We start from the raw sequence: 19,286 nt of genomic DNA on the forward strand, positions 1-19,286 counted from the left end.
ACCTTCCATCCACAACCTCCCCAGATGGCCACAACAGCCACGGCTGGACCACGCACAAGCCATGATGCTGGATCTCCACCCTGGTCTCCCCTGCTCACGGGGCCCAAGCATTCATATGCATCACCGGCCAGGCGCCTCAGCAGGGACTCAAACTAGCACTCCCATATAAGATGCTGTCCCAGGCAGGCAGCTTAACATGCTGGGCCTCCATACCCACCCCATGGCTTTTCACATCGATTTCTTCTTCAACCTGGAGCAAAAGCACCCTGGCCCATGACCTCCAAGGGGTCACTTTGAATTTGTGCCCCATTAGACAGCTGGAAGCAGCTATGTCATTTATGACCAATCACTGCCATGTGGCTTTCCATGCCACGTCACATGTACTAACACAACTGCCTCCACTCTAGAGAGGGGGTACCTGCTCCCATCTTCAATAGCCACTCTGTTGCCAGAACCCTGGATTATGCCTGCCACCAAACACCCCCCACCATCATCCAGTCTAATGCTTCTCAGGTCTTGCCCTGAGGTCCACGCTGGACACTCTCCAATCTGAGATCTTTAACAACCTGCTGGTGGCCATCCAGACAAACAGGATCACTTGGGACCAGGCTCTGGCAGGGATCACTGTTGCCCAACCTGGGAGCTGGGACACGCTGCCACAACGGCTTCCTGTCTGCCTTGCCCATTTACCAACGCAGAGGCTGCAGGTAGAGCCAATTTCAGCGGGAAGTAAGAGGGCGTAGTGTGCTACTGAGCTGGGTCAGCGTATCCCACACACGTGGAACCTCACAGCCATCTTCACACACTCGGGGTGCAGCACAGAGCTCGTCCCACTCCCTGCAGCGCCCCAGGCTTCCCAAGGCAACACTTTCAGGGAGCCTCAGATACCGGTCCCTCCTCACCCCCAGCAATCTTTGCCTATGCTTGCTGAACACTCCCACCCATCCTAAGGCAGTGGCTTGGTCAGCATGCACCCAAAATACTTAATCTGGACGTAACGCATTTTCTGCTGTTAACTTAAGGGTGGTCCAGTGTCCCAGAGATCCTGGAGGAAAAAAGTCTAATCGGAGGATTCACGGACTTGAGGAAGCAAGAATATGGATAAATTCCAGGATTCAATAAGGGGCGGGACAAACGCTCAAACGTTGAGGAACCTAGGCAACAACACCCAGCCCTCCCCCCCTCCCCGCAAACACTGCGGAGAAACGAAAAGCCAGACCCGCAACAGCTAGGTAGGAGTTCAACGTCCCCAAAGACAGCTGAACTCGGTTACACCTGCCATCTTCTGGCAGCACAACTGTTGTAACAGGCCGGCAATTAACCGCAACCACACGGAAGGGCCAGTTTCTTCGGAGTTCCCCGATCCTCAGGGGGTGGTGGCAGATTTGCCAACGACCCGGACGCTCCGCAACAAGTGGGGCCGAGGCCGGCGCCCTTCCACCCGCGGGGCCCGCCCCCGGGGACGCTCGCCCGGCTGCTGGCTCCCCGCAGCCCGGCCCCAAAGGCCTAAAAATAGGCTCGGCGTGGCGGCCAGGGCCGGGGCGAGAAGCCGAACAGCCCAGCCGAGAGGCCGCTGGGGGCCCCCGGCGTCGGCGCCCCCTTCCCCCAGGGCGAGGGAGCGCGCGGACCCCGCGCCCGTTCTGCGCCCCTTGGCGCCAGCCTGGCGCGCCCCCGGGGGAGCCCGGCTCCCCACCCCCACTCAGCCCCGCCGCAGCCGCTCGGCCGGCCGCCCTTCACGGCAAGAGCAGGAGGAAGGGCGAGCAGGAGACGGAAGCAGGAGCAGGGCCCCGGCTCCGGTGCGCCACCCTCGGTCCCGCGCGCGCTGGGGCGCTGGGCGCTGCGGCTAGCGGCAACTTTACAGCGCTCGGGAACTCGCCCGGGGCGGCGGCGGCGGCGGTGTCGAGCCCGCAGCGAGAGGGCAGGGCGGCGCGGCGCGTACCTGTCATGGTGCTGCCGGGGCGCGGGCGGCCGCTGCAGCCGCAGCTTGGTGGCTCTGAGAAGCCGGGTGCCAGAAGGGGAGCGCGGCCCGGGAGGAGGCGCGACGGGAGCCCAGCGTCCGCCCCGAGCGCTCTTATAGCGGCCGTCACGTGGCTGCGCACGCTCCCGGCTGCTGCGGGCATCCTCAGGGCTGCGCGGCCCGTGGGGGCGGGGGCCCACGGCTGTGCGGGGCCGCTGCCCTCGCGCCTCGGGTCGCACGTCGCTCCCTCAGGGCCAGGCTGCGGGTCGAGTGTACCCCTGCTTGTGGTGCTGCCAGCTCAAGGCACCTGCCTGGGATTGAGGGTCTCCCAGTTGCCACTGAGCCGGAGACCTGAGGGAGGCAAGGGGCGGAGTACAGCCTGGGACTCCTGAAGGAGCTTAAGGTAAGGGAACCCTGAGGAACAGTTCTCACAGTTTGTCCCAATCGCTCGATTCATTAAACGTGAGTTCTGATTCCGTTGTTTTTACCTCAAATTGCAAATCATTCCTGAAAACACAACAGTTTTGTGGCCATGAGGGAAAGATAGGAAGAATATTTGGTGGGCGTTATTGGTGGGGGGTGGGTAGATTTCGGAACTGTGTCATGAAGATGCCAAGTGCTTCGTTTATCCTTGTAACAACTGGGTAAGTATTCTGTATTCCTTCACAGAGGAAAGCATGGAGGCACCGAAAAGTTACCTTGCTTTTCTAAGGCTAAATGTCAGTGGAGAAAGTGGGACTTGAATCTTGGCGGTCGGGCTGCAGCCTTCCCGCTGGAAAAGCTGTTCTTGGTGCAAGGGTGCGCCCGAGAGGTTGTAAGTCATGGTAACTGTGGTTAGGTAACGCAGTTCTTTTGGTTCAACTGTTTCACAAACCTTGAAATGGCCCATTTGTCATTCATCTAGGAAGCTGAGAAACCGTTCTCCTAAGGTGATCACACCCTGCCCTGTTCCCCGGCCCAAACACAGCAGAAACATTGCTGAGTGTACAGATACCCAGTAAACGCGGGATGTATTTCACTGTTTCCTCTGGGGGCCTGGGATTCCTACATGACAGTCATTTTGGTGGGACAGCGATTAAAATGCTCATTTCCAGGCCTAAGTCCAGACCTCCTGAATTAGAACCTTAGGGTAGAACCAATAATTGGCATTGTAGGTGTCATCCTTTGGAAGCCTCCCTGGAATCCTCCCCTGACCCCTGCAATCCCAGTACGGCCTAGAGACCACTGCCCTCCCGGTTCCTAATAGGTAGACCTGGAAAAGTGAGGTTTCTAGCTTTCACCCACAAACCTTCCTGCCAATTTATCTCAGCAGTGTGGCAGGCTGGATTCCCCCCAGGAACAAAAGAAGAAAATGAGGAAGAAGAACCAGGGAAAGCTGGAAATTAAAAAAAAAAAAAAATCCTTCCTTTCAGAACATTTCTCTACCACCCCTAATGTTTAAAGGGGTTGCTGCTGCCTTCTTTGTTGGGCTGCATAGGGAATTTAATAGGAGCAGGTTTGTGCTGCAATAGTTAGCACATTACTTGTGACACATACAGCACATACCAGAATGCCCGGGTTGAGGTCCTGCTTCCGGGTGCAGTTCCAGCTTTCTGGCAGATGGGTCCCAACACGCCCTTACAGAATTCCCAAACTGAGCCCCTGACTCTCAGTCTAGCCCTGGCTGCTCCACACATTTAGGGGAGTGAACCAATGAATGGAAAATGTATTTCTCTCTATACTTCAAGAAATTAAATTAAAAAATTTTACAAATAGGTTGACAGCTTTTATCCCGCTGAAGCAAATAAGAACATGTTGAGGCTGCTACCAGCTACTCTTTCATGTTCTTCATCAAGGTTACTCACAAGCACCCACTGGCTGATTCTCCTGGGCCTGCTCTGCATGGAGCCTCAGTTAGACGTAAGAACAACGTCTGTCAAAGTTTAATGTGCACACAGCTTGCCAGGTGATATTATTAAAATACAGATTCTGGGCCCGGCGGCGTGGCCTAGCGGCTAAAGTCCTCGCCTTGAACGCCCCGGGATCCCATGTGGGCGCCGGTTCTAATCCCAGCAGCTCCACTTCCCATCCAGCTCCCTGCTTGTGGCCTGGGAAAGCAGTTGAGGACAGCCCAATGCATTGGGACCCTGCACCCGCGTGGGAGACCCGGAAGAGGTTCCTGGTTCCCGGCTTTGGATCGGCGCGCACCGGCCCGTTGTAGCTCACTTGGGGAGTGAAACATCGGATGGAAGATCTTCCTCTCTGTCTCTCCTCCTCTGTGTATATCTGGCTGTAATAAAATGAATAAATCTTTAAAAAAAAATACAGATTCTAACTCAGTTGTTTGGGGTTGGATCTCCCAGGTAAGAACCAGACTGAATGGTGAGTTGTTTGAGCTTTTTCGATTATAAGACATTTAAGGCAACAGACTTTGGCTTGCTAACTATTTTCTTGTGAAACTTGAGCTTGAAGAATTACTTAATTCTAAAGGGAAAAAAATTGAAGATAGCGAAGTTGTGCCCCACTTAAGCAGCATGTGCCGTAGTATGTGTGATGGTCGACTTTTAAAAGGTATGCTGCATATGTATAACTCGGTTTGGTTGCTGCAAAATTCGTTTTGAATTGCCTTTGGAATGCATTATATAATCTTTTGGCTGGATGCTTACCTTCCTAATTGTGTTTTTGTTTAAGATAATGTTGAGATCGGTTTACCTCCCCTTGAGCACACACACTAATTGATGGTGGGACAAGTGACCTGGAAGTATATTTCAGAACAGAGGGCACCCTGCTGACCTCAGATCCCAGTAGTTGCCACCGAGCGGCCAACAGATAGATGTACTACCTCTGGCTGGACACGGCGCAGGACTGCTTCCCCAAGTGCTTGCGATTTTTGTCCTTGCTGAATGGCGTGTAAAATCTGTATTTGGAATCACCGATAGTGGTCACAACTGGGCTCAGTTCCAATCAAAACTGAATTTCCATAAATAATGTCCTGGGAGACCCAGAGTGTCCTTTTGTCGCTCAAGAACTGGAACCCATATTTCACAAATTGCAACAGTCTGGTGGCTAGTTATATTGCCTTAAACAAACTTTGTTGAAATAATCCACGTAATGTAAAATTCAGCCATTTACGTTACATTAAAGTATGCAGCCAAATGGTTTTTAGCATATTCACAAAGTTGTACAACACTCACCACCAGTCTCATTTGATAGCATTTTCATCAAGGTACTCACAGGCCTCAACAGTCAGTTCTCCATCTCAGGCCCAAGCAACTGTTGCTTTAATGTGTTTGTCTCCACGTCTTTGCTGAAATTTGCCTAAATACGGTCTGTCACGACTGGCTTCTTTTACTTAGCACAGTGTTTTCAAGGTTATGCATGTTTTGGTACTGTATTGTCAGAGAATACTTCATTATGGACATACCTGTATTGTTTATCCATTCATCACAGATAAGCACATGGGTGGACATTTGGGTAGTTGTTGATTTTTGGCTGTTGTAAGTGATGCTGCTGTGAACACTGTGTCCATGTGCTTATGTGCACATATGCTTTTATTTCTCCTACACATAAACTAAGAGTAGAATTGCTGTGTTGTATGGTGACTGCAACATTTCAGTAAGTGCCAGGCTGCTTTCCATGTGTCTGCATCATCTTTCACTCCCACTAGCGATGTATGAGGATTCCAATTTCTTCCCATTTCATAGCCAGTCCTTTTTATGATATGTTAGACCGTGACAATCCTAATAAGTTTGAAGAGACACTGCAATTTTGATTTGCATTTCCTCAATAATATTATCTTTGAACATGTTTTCATAAATATGTATCTTCTTTGGAGAGAGGTCTATTCCAACCCTGCTCATTTTCTAAAAATTGAGTTGCCTTTTTCATTACAGAGTTGGAAGAGTACTTTATATAATCTAGATGCCAGTGCTTTACTAGATATATGATTTCTGAAATATTTTCCCATTCTGTGTGTTGACTTTTTTAAAAAAAGATTTATTTATTTTATTACAGTCAGATATACACAGAGGAGGAGAGACAGAGAGGAAGATCTTCCATCCGATGATTCACTCCCCAAGTGAGCTACAACGGGCCGGTGCGCGCCGATCCAAAGCCGGGAACCAGGAACCTCTTCCGGGTCTCCCACGCGGGTGCAGGGTCCCAATGCCTTGGGCCGTCCTCAACTGCTTTCCCAGGCCACAAGCAGGGAGCTGGATGGGAAGTGGAGCTGCTGGGATTAGAACTGGCGCCCATATGGGATCCCGGGGCGTTCAAGGCGAGGACTTTAGCCGCTAGGCCACGCCGCCGGGTCCTGTGTGTTGACTTTTAACCTTCATGTTCATATAGCTTGTAGCACACAAATTTTAAACTTTGATATAGTCCAGCTCATTTGTAAGAATATTCCAAAAGCTTATCAAAAACTGGAATTAAAAATAAGTTGATTTTGATACAAAGGATCTTGAAATCTCAACATTGTTTTTCCCTTATTTTTTATTATAGTTTCGTCATAACATACATTTCCCTCAAATTTCAGAATAACTGTATTTTTCATTTGCTATTTCTGTATTTGAGGCTATATCTAAGAAACCATTGCCTAGCTGAAAGTCATAGTTTTACTCTTTTGTTTTCTTAGGAGAGATATAACCCTCCAGTTTATCACTGATTTTAAGTTTGGTTCAGTTTTTATGGTATGAAAGTGGCCAACTTGCTTCTTTTGCATATGAGTGTCGATTGAGTTGTTGCAGCACCATTTGTGAAAATGACTACTCCTTCCCCACTGCAATACTTTGGCGTCCTTGTGAAAACCTCAGTTTCCCATAAATGTGACTCAATTTTTAATAGCTGGTTCTACCCTGATTTCTGTACTCCAAGTTGAGTATCTCTGATCTGCAATGCTTGAGACCAGAAGTATTTTAGATATGGGATTTTGGATTTTTTTTCCCCCAGTACATGAGATATCTTGGGGATGAAATCCAAATGCAAACCTCAAATTTATTTCTTTCATATGCAGCTTAAATAGATAGCCTGGAGGGTCTATATACTGGTTTTGTCAACTTTGTACATCAAGAAACATTGAATCATTTGAAAGTAAAGGCAGGGCCCTTTCAGTCACCCATGTGGACCGTCCGTGGTTGTCTGGTGTCAGGGCCCTCCCTGACACTGACTTTATATGCCAATCATTGTCTTATACTCCTTCATACAAAATTACTTCATGGGAAAACTATGTCATATCACTCATATGATGAAAAAAATCATGTGTCAAGATAACTCAGCAGCTGAATGGCGTCACTGAGTCCCGGGGCCAGCTGTAGAACAGGAACAAATAGCAACAGATTTTCACCATTCACCTATAATGGTGGTGGTTTTTTTAATTATTAGTTAATTTTATTTGAAATGCAGAGAGAATAAGAAATGGACTTCCAACCCACTATTTCACTCCCCAAATGGCCACAACAGCGAGGATAGTACCACATTGAGCCAGGAGCTGAGAATTCATTCCAGCTCTCCTATCTAAGCAACAGGGACCCAACCACTTGGGTCATCAACTAGCCTGTTGCATATTATAGTTCCTACAATTTTCAGCTGACAGTGATAGATCTTCACCTTATTTCCTGTCAGGATAGCAAAGTTGTGCTGTGTTCATTGCAAAGCTGACAGATCACCTTGGTTTTTTTTTTTTACATTTTATTATAATTATTATCATTTTATGATACAGTTCCATAGGCTCCTGGTATTTCCCTTATCCAGCCCCAGTTCCCCACCCCTCCCACCTAGTTCCTGTATATTATTACTGAAGTATAGTTCTTCATACACAGTCATATGTCCATCATTGCGGGCATGGACAATGGCAGAGAGTCCAGCATCATATTGTCAAGATACAATAAATAGTTTCATTGTAAGTATTTGGAAGTAGAAATGCATACTGACATATAAAGGAATGCCAATTAAGCTCACAGGAGATCTCTCACACGAAACTCTACAGGCAAGAAGAGAATGGAGTGACATATTCCAGATTCTAAAAAAAAAAATTTGTCAGCTCAGGATAACATATCCAGCAAAGCTTTCTTTTGTCTTTGAAAATGAAATAAAATCCTTCCACAGTCAAGAAAGTTTAAAAGAATTTGCCTCTTCCAAACCTGCCCTACAAATGATACTTCAAAATGTTCTCTTGACAGAGAAGAGGAATAGCACCCACCAAAACCAAAGGCAAATGGGAAGAACATCCCAGTAAAATGGCAACAGAAAACTAAACCAATGAACAACCCATTCCTAAAATGACAGGCCCAAAGTACCACCCATACATAGTAACCCTGAATGTAAATGGCTTAAGCTCAATCAAACGTCATAGATTAGTAGACTGGATCAAAAAACAAACCTCATCTATTTGTTGTCTAGAAGAGACACACTTCACCAACAAAAATCAGCGGATTTGATGTTTTCGGTTAGTTTCATCCCTTCAAAACACTTTCTTCTGATTAAATCATTCAATGACTCAAAGATCATAAAGTAGCATCATTTTCTTCAAGAAGGTTCTTGATTTTTCGTTTCTCCAGCTACACGTTAGTCATTCAGTAGCATGTCATTTAACTTCATGGTGTTGTTAATTTCTTTTTTCTTCCTGATGCAGATCAGCTTGTTGAACACACAACTGAGACCTTTGCTTTTGAGACTACCCATTGTTTTTTTGTTGTTTTTGTTTGTTTTTGCTTTTCATTAGTTCCTGTGTAATGCTTTCAGCCAAGAACTACAACAGTTCATCTTTCAGGGTCTGAAAATCATAGGTGGTGGTCATTCCAAAATTATACTCTTCTATAGAAAGCAGAACCATACCACTTTTGAGTTTTGTCTAACAGAAACGCTAGCTGTACATCACCATAGATGCTTTCTCCTTTTTTAAAAAGTTTATTGTTTATTTAAGAGGCAGAGACAGAGGGAAAGTCCATCTGTTGTCTTATTCTCCTAAAGCTTCACATGGCTGGACTGGGCCGGGCCGAAGCCAGGACCCAGGAACTCAGTTCAGATCTCCCCCAAGGGTGGAAGTAACCCAAGTCCTTGACCATCTGCTGCCTCCCACAGTCTGATGAAATGAGAAGGTACAGTCAGCCAGAGTCAGTGTCACTCTAAGAGGGGACTTGGGGGCATCTTACCACTTAGCTAAAAACTGCTTCCTCCCATTCTCTTAACTCTGTTACCACAGGCTACCTGCAGACATTTTTGGGGAACATTTTCAGTAATATGTTTGGGAGCAGGCATGTAGGCTAGCCGTGAAAATGCCCACATCCCAGAGTAGAATACTTGGGCTTATGGATAGGCTTGTGTGAGGGAAATCTGGGCATATTCAGAAAAGATAGAAAGAGTGAGGGGGCTGGAAACATCTTTTTTTCTATTTAAAGATGCTGGCTATAGAGGCCGACACTATGGCTTGCAGGTTAAACCACAGCCTGCAACATGGACAAGCCATATAAGTGATGTTTTGAGTCTCAGCTGCTCCATTTTTGATCCATCTCCCTGTTGTGTGCCTAGGAAAGCAGCAGAGGATGACGCCAGTCCCCGGGCCCCTGCACCTGCGTGGGAGACCTGAAGGAAGCCCCTGGCTCCTGGCTTCAGCCTGGCCCAGCCATGGTCATTGCACCCAATCGAGGAATGAACCCGTGAATGGAAAATCTGTCTCTCCTCTCTCTTTCTCTGTATCTTTGCTTTTCAAATAAATAATTCTTTTAAAAATAAGAAATGCAGACTGTGTTGTGCTTGTTGCCTCCCCCAGGTGTGTTTTCCACTTGTGGTGTCAGGTTGAGTGAGTTAGGGATGCTCAGCCTGTGCTAAATTTGAAACTTGGCAGGTGGATTCTTTCAGTTGTATGTCCTTTTACAACATTATTTTGGCTATTCTGGGCCCCTTTCATTTCCACCTGAATTTATGGTTAGTTTAGTTTCTACCATAAAGCCAGCTTGGCTCCTGACAAAAATTGTATTGAAATTGTACATTGGTTTGGGGAGTAGTGCCAATATAGCAACTTCTGAAGTGTGAGCAAGGGATATCTTTTCATTTACTGGGGTATTCTTTAATTTCAAATGCTTTGTTTTGCATCGCCTTTTTTTTTTTTAAGATTTATTATTATTGGAAAGCCGGATATACAGAGAGGAGGAGAGACAGAGAGGAAGATCTTCGGTCCGATGATTCACTCCCCAAGTGAGCCACAACGGGCCGGTGCGCGCCGATCCGATGCCGGGAACCAGGATCCTCCTCCGGGTCTCCCACGCGGGTGCAGGGTCCCAAAGCTTTGGGCCGTCCTCGACTGCTTTCCCAGGCCACAAGCAGGGAGCTGGATGGGAAGTGGAGCTGCTGGGATTAGAACCGGCGCCCATATGGGATCCCGGGGCGTTCAAGGCGAGGACTTAAGCCGCTAGGCCACGCCGCTGGGCCCCCCCATAAGCTCTTAACCGGAAATGTCCTATGATCCCAAATTTAAAAAGGTTATTGCGTCACAACTGAAAATGGATTACACAATTGCAATTTATTGCTCTGAAAATTAAAGCAAAAGTTGAGTTCCTTTAAAATAACATTTATAGCCACATTCTAATGTTGTTTCTTGCAGGAGCATAACATTCGGTTATGAATCAGTAATTAGGTTTTGTTTAAGGAAAATCCCCGCAACGGGTATAACCATGCTCATATAACAATGCCAAAAGCTTTCTAATTGTGCTGCTTCCATTCAGGCTAGCTGTGGAACAGACCCTGGGCCAGCTCTGCTGCTGTGAAGCTGACACCTCCAGTGAACATTGCACGGTTCAAGATGAGGTGTTCTCTAATACCATAGGTTTAAAATGGCTCATTATAGATTAACTGAACATTCTTAGTTAATGTCATCATCAGCAACAGCAATAATTTTACTTTTAAAAATTTCGTGTAATTATTCATTTGTTTTAATTTAGAATCAATGTGCCTTTTAAAGGAACATATATAAGAATAGTACACAAGAGCTATGTGTGTTTCTTAATAGAAAATTCAGTAGAATGTTTCAAATACCAAATTTGATTTTAAGAAGGCATAATATGAAGTTTTACTCTAATTATTGGATCTAAAGACAATACCTGTACTATTATATACTTAAAAAAAGATTTATTTATTTTTATTGGAAAGTCAGATTTACAGAGAGAAACAGATACAGAGAGAAAGATCTTGTATCCACTGGCTCACTCCCCAAGTGGCCACAACGGCCGGAGCTGATCTGAAGCCAGGAGCTTCCTCCGGGTCTCCCACGTGGGTGCAGGGTCCCAAGGCTCTCTTCGACTGCTTTCCCAGGCCACAAGCAGGCAGCTGGAAGGAAAGTACAGCATCCGGGATAGAAACGGTGCCCATATGGAATCCTGGGCATGCATGAAGAGGACTTCAGCCACTAGGCTGCCATGCCGGGCTGAGCTGTACTGTTGTGTAGTTATATCAGGCCTACCACTGAAGACTTCTGAGGTGTGGAACTTAGAGGACAAATGTCGCAAGAGATGGTTTAACTAGGAGTATTCCATATGTCAGCATAGTAGAAACCAAGTATTTGACAAAAGTTACTTATTTTATTTGGAAGACAGAGAAAGAGACATCGAGACAGACAGAGAAATCTTACATCTGATAATTTACTCCGCAAATGTCCACACCAGCTAGGTCTGCACAAGCCAAAGGCAGTAGCTTGGCATTCAATCTGGGTCTCTCGTGTGGTGGCAGGGATTTGAGTAATGGAGTCATCACTTGTTGCCTGCCTGCAAGCTGAATTTGAAGTGCAGTAGTAAGAACTCAAACTAAACACTCCAAATTGGGACTTGGTATCCTAAGCAGTGACTAAACTACTGAACCTAACTTCCATCCCACAGCAATCTATCTGTCTTATCTTATGAGTTAAAATTGTGGCTGTATTTGTATAATGATTTCTCCAAAGGCAGTTTGCTACAAACTTACAAAACATTGACTATGAATTCAACTCGGTTAATGTCTTGACAAAAGGAAGTGCTTACAATTTGATGATTGAATCGCAGAGGAACTATTCACTAGCACAGCATTATCTATGCATGCAACCTGGGGATGTGCATCAGTGCACCAGTAACAAACTCTTGCATAGCAGAGCTAAAATTTCAGAGGGATATATCGGGAAGCAAGCAAGACAAATGCACAAATTGCATAGTGTACTGAAAGTGATATAATTGTTAGGAGGAAAAACAAGCTGGACACAGAGAGGGAGTGCTGGGGGAGTGTAGTGGTGGAATTCCACAAAGTGTGGCCAGAGAAGGCCTCACTACAGTGCCAGGTGAACAAAAATTTCAAAGGAAGCGTATGTAAGAATCATGTAGAAGAGAATTCTAGGTAGAAGGAACAGCAGCTTTCAACCCTGATGCGCAAATGTGCTTGGCATTTTTGGGAGGGGGAACAAAGAGATCAGTGTAGTTGGAAAAAGGGAAGATGGAATGTAGGAAGAGAGGCGAGAGAAGGCCACGCAGGCCACTGCTGTCCACTGAGTGACCTTGCCCTTCACCCTGAGTGTAAAAGTAAGGCATGAAGCAGACTTGACAGGAGGCCGTCATGATGCGACCTGAGGTTTGGAATATCATGGTGTCTGACATATAAATAGACTGAGGATGTGGGGGCAGAGGGCAAGAGTAGAATCAGAGAAACTCTTACAAGACCATAAAACTCATTCAGAATAACCAAGGTTGCTGGGATCAGGAGAGATGGGATAGAGTTGGTGAGAAGAATTTTGATTCTGGATGTCTTATAGGTACATGGCAATGGATTTGCTGATGGCTTGGACCTGATTGTGTCTTGATCCCTTAGAAGAGTGTGTAAGGTGTGGTTTAAGTCACAAGTCTGGTGGTAGGTTAGAAGAAGATCCCGGGTGAAGGAGAGAGTACCTCTAGGCAGGCTACAACAGATCAGATTGGTGATAAAAATGTAAGCTATGGAAGGAGGAATAGTGTTCAGGGGATAGTTGAATTTGAGAGGTTGAAGGAATCTCAAAGAAAGAACATGTTAGGGGACCAAAAAAAAAAAAAGGAATTTTGAGTATAGAATGAGAAAAAGGTCCAGTGGGAAAGGTTAGCATTGAAGATTAAGATTTGGCAATTATTTTTTAGAGATGCAAGGTGAAGGTTTACAGAATGAAAGCCTGCCTTTACCTCAAGAGGTGGAAGCAGGGGGTCAAGGACCAAGTGCAAGAAAATGCCCACCATGAGGAGGCAGAGAGAAGAAGTAGCATTAACAAAGTAAACAAAAGGGGGTCTGTGGAACCCAAGAAGTTTGCATTGCAGAGAGGAGTTGATCAAAGGTGTTCTCTCTTCTCCTCCTCTCTCCTTCCCTGCCTTCTCCTCCCCTACCATCCCCTCCTCTCCTCTACCCTTCCCTCTCCTCCCCTTTCCTTTCCATTCCATTTTCCTAAGGAAAAAAAAAAATGTTTAAGGTTATCAAGAGGATTCTTAGGGTCATAGGTTATCCACAAGCGGGAACAGACTTGTCAGTTGTCCATGCTATGGGGCCTGGGCTGGATCTCCAACGTTTGAAAAAGATAGTTTTGGGGCTTGTGTTGTGGGACAGTAGGTTAAGCTTCTACCTGCAACACCAACATCCCATATTTGACTGTTGGTTCAAGTCTTGACTGCTCTCCTTCTGATTCAACACCCTACTAACTCACCTGCGAAATAATCAAGTATTTGTGTTCTTGTCACCTAGGTTGAAGACCTGTATTTCTGTTAGTTGGCTTCAGCCTGGTCTAGCCCCAGCAGTTGCAGCCATCTGGGGAGTGGACCAGCACGTAGAAGATCTCTTTCTCTTTAACTGCATTCCAAATCAATGAATAAATGAATGAATATTTAAAAGCAACAGAAGAGCTAGTTTTACTTTTCTGGAACCAACCACAACATTGTCCTTTGGAAAAAGTTCTCTTTGTGTTGTCATTTCTTTGAGTTTTATTTTTACCCAGATATCCTATGCTCTCAGCCACCCACCAAGTTTCCATGGAGATCTGTAGGGGAACTTTTTCAGTCCTGGGAGTAGCAGACACACAGTGCTTTCTTGTACTCATTGAATTTGTCTTTGCTAGATTCCCCACTCCGTGTGTACTGAACTCTGTCCTCCTGGCACCCGGAAGGGGATTCATCAAGGAGAACCCATCTGCTGCTTTGACTGCATGCCTTGTGCTGAAGGGCATGTGTCACGGACAGCAGGTAGAGACGGTTCATCTTCCCTGGATATAAAACTACCATTTGATTAAGCATGTGTTGGCAAAGAGCAGCCTTCTTTATAAATAGATCTCAACAACTTGTAACAAAAATCTCTATACTCCATCAAACCATTAGATTTTGTTTTGTATATATAGAACAATAGAGTATTGAATTTCAACTTTAAAGCTGCCACAGTTGAGAACAAGTATGAATATACTGTGAAATTATTTGTTTCTGAAATTAAGCATCAAGCATCTTCATAATTGAAAAAAAGGTGACTTAAAATTCAAGATTTTCCTGAATTTTTTCCAATTTCAAATTGTAAGATCTGGAATTTCATTGCTAGGCCAACTGTCTTAACAGTTGAAAGTGCCAGATTTGAAATTTCATGAGTAGTTCAACAGCCTAATATGTATTTCCAAGTTGCCATATTGGCATACTAACCGCTCAGTTGAAGGTTTCATTGGTGTGCTACACCTTAGGACAATGGGACAGGCTGGGTTGAGGCTGTAAATAGGACAGATGAGTTCTGCAAACAGTGCTTACACATTGTCCATGGTTGTGGCTGAACAACTGCTCTTCATGGCCAGCATTGCACAGGGTAGGCCGAGGAAAACACTGCCATTTTAACAAACCTGGTCCCGTCTTAATCCTCTTGACTGCTTCATGGCAATAGCTTTCATTTTATTGTATTTTTTCCCCCTCACATATGGGTTTATTTTTTGTGTGTTTATGGTGGCACATGTTTCCCTTTCCAAAAAGGTAGTTGGGGGCCAGACACGGTAGCCTATCTGCTGAAGTCCTCACCTTGAACATCACAAGATCTCATATGGGCACCGGTTCTATCCTGGCAGCCCCGCTTCCCATCCGGCTCCCTGCTTGTGGCCTGGGAGCGCAGTGGAGGACAGCCCAAAGCCTTGGGACCCTGTACCTGTGTGGGAGACCCTGATGAAGCTCCTGGCTCCTTGCTATGGATCTGCTCAGCTCCAGCAGTTGTACCCACTTGGGGAGTGAATCAATGCATGGAAGATCTTCCTCTGTCTCTTCTCTTCTCGGCATATCTGCCTTTCCAATACAAAGAAATAAATGTTAAAAAAAATCGGAGCAGAAAGATTTGTTGCTGGAAAAGGTGCTGGTGGAAGCAGTGAAATTGACAAGAAAGACTAAGTTTCTGCAGGGCAACCTGATTCTCCCACTGGAGCAATCCCTGTACTTTCAGGCCGTTTTTACTCTCTTGAGACCTTGTATGTATTCTGTGTGAAAGGATTTTCAATGCGTCCTTGTTCTGTAGGTCCTTCCTTGACTGCTCTGGGCTATTCACAATGGAGAGGAACAACTGAGTTACTTACATCACTTCTCTGTTTTGTTTAATAGGCCAAAGGGAATGTGAACGGTGTGGTGAAGACTATTGGTCCAATGCACAGAAGAGTGAGTGTGTTCTCAAAGAGGTGGAGTTCCTTGCTTATGATGAGGCCCTGGGATTCACGCTGGTCATTCTCTCCATCTTTGGGGCACTTGTGGCCTTAGCAGCCATGGTTGTTTATGTGATGTACAGGCACACTCCACTGGTGAAGGCCAACGGCCGGGACCTGAGCTTTCTCATTCAGGCTTCTCTTATCATTATAGTGTTGTCATGCATACTTTTTGTTGGAAAGCCATCCAACTGGTCCTGCATGGCTCGGCAGGTCACTCTGGCACTGGACTCTTCTCTCTGCCTAGCTTGTATTCTTGGGAAGACCATTTCATTATTTTTAGCCTATAGAATTTCCAAGTCCAAAACTCGGCTTATATCCATACGCCCCCTTTTTCTAAAAATCATTGTGCTGATCTCTGTCTTAGCTGAGATTAGCATCTGCACAGCTTACTTGGTGTTGGAACCCCCAAGGGTATACAAGAACATGGAATCTCAAAATATAAAGATCATTCTGGAGTGCAATGAGGGCTCTATAGAATTTTTGTGCTCGATGTTTGGGATTGATGTCTTCCTGGCCTTGCTTTGCTTTCTGACGACCTTTGTGGCTCGCCAGCTGCCAGATAATTACTATGAAGGAAAATGCATCACGTTTGGGATGCTTGTGTTTTTATTGTCTGGATATCTTTTGTCCCTGCTTCTTTGAGCACCAAGGCAGATTCAAAGTGGCTGTGGAAATATTTGCAATCTTGGCATCCAGCTATGTTTTGTTGGGTTGTATATTTGCTCCCAAGCGCTTCATTATTCTGCTGAGGCCAAAGAGGAACACGGACGACACTGTTGGTGGAAAGGTCCCCATCATAGACAGGAGTATACAACTGATGTCAGCCAGGAGGAAGCTTTTATCCCAGCCATGAAGACACCCGGATCCTCACCAAGGACTATCAGTATGAGCACCGAGGACTACATCCCTACTGCTAAGGAGACCACGGGGGAAATGGAGTGCCTTCGGAGACCAAGAACTCTGAGGTCACCCACCCCCATTTGGACCTACCACGTGGGATGGAAGAAGCCCAAATCCTGCCTTGCAGGATCCAAGGTCATCAGAACAACAACCAGGATCCCTGAGCGGTCCGCAGAAACAGAAGAACAGTAAACTTCCTTCGGGACTAAGGAGAGGAGCTTTCTCTGGTCCTTGCCTGCTTCCAATTTTGGGTCCCCACCCCCTCTCGTAATAACCATCAGGAGCGCTCCAGAAACCCCTCAAAACTAACAAACAAACAAACAAAACCAGAATAGATAGAGAACAACAAGGAAAACTTAGAAACAGACAGGAAACGATCAGCGGGGATGCACTTATAACTCACTGGGTGGGACACAAAGATTAGTTACTCCTCACTGGGGTATGGAAGATTTCCCTGCACACCCCTCCTAAACATGCTCACCTGTACTGTTGACATATATCCTGTTAGAATTATAGAGTTAGACCACCTGAAAAACAGCCAGGTTCAGCGAACACATGCTTCAATGCTATAAACTGCTAAATACTAAAATTAAAATAGGCATGAGACAGCTGAATAGCCATCTAAGCCATTTTAAGGTGTATAGAACACAGCTGAATGTAAACCAAAATTGAAATGTCTATGAAGAAGTCACAGGTTGTGGTTGAGAACCTGAATTTTCCTATTAACATATTGGTTAATCAATACCATGTCAAGTAATGCCATAAGGTTGTAAATGGTTGAAAATATTATGTTGGGGCTTTTAATTGATTGGAATGATACTCTGCCGGCTCTACCTTCAGACCAGAGATGGTCTCCCCAAGAAACCATTGAACTTACCAGGACAATAAGATACTGGACTTTATGCTTGGTAAATACCTCCAATGAAAGAATCTCAACTGAATTTGAACTATGGAAATGCAAAAAGGTGGAGCAATCCGCCGTGGGGGGGGAGAGGGCGTGGGGAGGGGCGGGGGAAATCCCAGTGCATAAAAAAAATGTATCACATAATGCAATGTAATTAATTTTAAAAAAATGAAATGCAATAAAAAAAAAGTAAAAAAAAAAAAACCAACAACTGACGTCAGCGTCTGTGAGCAGTGAGCTTAACACCACCACCGAGTCAACTGTTATGGATGACTGAGTTTGTAAGTCACGTGTGTCCTTTCAGGCTGCAATGGTGACATTTCCAACATATTTTTTCAAGTTGTCCCTCCAGCAGCTGCCTGCCACTCTGGGGTCATCTTGATGATAGTATTCTGGTGGTGTAGTCTTAGCATGTTTATGAATACTCATATTATAGGATGCACATGAGTTACAAGATTGTTTACCCTTGAAATTTTAAACTATTTAAACATTTTAAAATACTTTCAAAAGTAGAGGATGTGATAGGCATGAGCTAGAAAATTTTGGACATAAGTTAGAGGAAAATTTTGACTCTAGAATAGGTTTTTGTCTTATAAGCATATGTTCTAGAAATTTATACCCTGGTGGGGACAAGAAAATTTCATCATTCACCCTGCTGATGCTTTCTCTAAAATAGCTCTTCTTAGATTGAGGCAAGAATTGCAGTGAATACACTTGCCTTCGGAACAGCGTGTTTGGGGTAGAGTTTATGTATCACGGGACTCTGGACATAGAGAGACTTCTGAAGGGATTGATAGATTTACTCCACATTCTCCCGGAAGAAAGTAAATAATAAGGTATCTGAGTTTGCAGACACTCCTTTGCTTGAAAAGAAAAACAAATGGGATTTAGATGCCAGCAAAGCAGTTATTAAGTGGATTCATACAGCGAAGACATTGATAGCGAAAAGATAAATGTCTACCTAGAGCAGCAATTAGAGTGTAAGAGTTTTTAGGATCCATCAAATGATGGATATTTGCCTTCTGATTATGTAGAGTTAATTGGCAATTAATCTCCAGGTGGAAAGATTACAAAATATTTTCAATCTTTTTCTAGATATGATACTTGAAAAAGTGAATTTATGTGTATATTTGTATGTGTACATATATATACACATATGCTTCTATGTGTGAAAGAATAATTTATGGAAACGCTGAAAAACTGAAGGGGGTAGAAAGCACTCATTCTTCAAGTCAATTTGATAATGGTTATGAGTCTCAATTAATCAAACCAGCAGCAATTCATGCAGGGGTGAGGAAACAGAAACTGTGATGACTAATGTGGAATGACGGGTATGTCAGGCACTTATTGATTGACTATTGAAGAATGATCTTTCGAGGCCAAAGAGGATGAGCTTTCTGTTGTGGAAATGGGAAGTTCGCATCAAGATTGAGCAAAGCTCCAAGTGAATACATTTTCTGGAGGGTCAGTGGTATCTCAATGCTTGCTGGGCGAGCATCTATTCATCTTTCCACCTCCCTGTGATTCCTCAGAGCTTGCACCATAGCATCCTTTAGAATCATTAGAGAGCCTGCACTGCAATATGAAGAGGAGGAGAAGTGCTATTCTTGGTCCTTCGTTTGACTCTGAGATGCACTTTGGGCAGTTTGTTGAAGTTAGGAAAATAAGAATCTGTGAGTGGGTTTCTTAGTTCAGTTATATATACATCTTGAGTATTTTTAGTGAGTTAGCATGATATATATATGTTTATATATATATTTGGAATATGGCCCATTTTCATTCATTTGCTTTACTTTTTACAATATTATATTTTAATGTAATTCATTTTTGAGATGTTGATTATTGGAATATGGTATCTAAAAAGATAGTTC

The 19,286-nt window shown here is 44.9% G+C and overlaps 1 protein-coding gene and 1 pseudogene across 1 annotated transcript in view; one reads left to right on the forward strand and one right to left on the reverse strand.

Moving 5' to 3' along the window:
- The window catches only part of LOC131479789 (glycogenin-1-like), an 18,899-nt gene extending 16,119 nt beyond the window's left edge, over positions 1-2,780 (reverse strand). The window contains 2 exon segments of the mRNA XM_058661179.1: positions 1,806-1,993; positions 2,656-2,780. Of these exon segments, the coding sequence (XP_058517162.1) occupies positions 1,806-1,993; positions 2,656-2,780 (313 nt within the window).
- Positions 2,779-17,692, forward strand: LOC131479791 (vomeronasal type-2 receptor 1-like; annotated as a pseudogene).
- The last annotated feature ends 1,594 nt before the right edge of the window (positions 17,693-19,286 follow it).

Source organism: Ochotona princeps, chromosome 3 (assembly GCF_030435755.1).
Source record: "Ochotona princeps isolate mOchPri1 chromosome 3, mOchPri1.hap1, whole genome shotgun sequence".
Lineage (NCBI taxonomy): Eukaryota > Metazoa > Chordata > Mammalia > Lagomorpha > Ochotonidae > Ochotona > Ochotona princeps.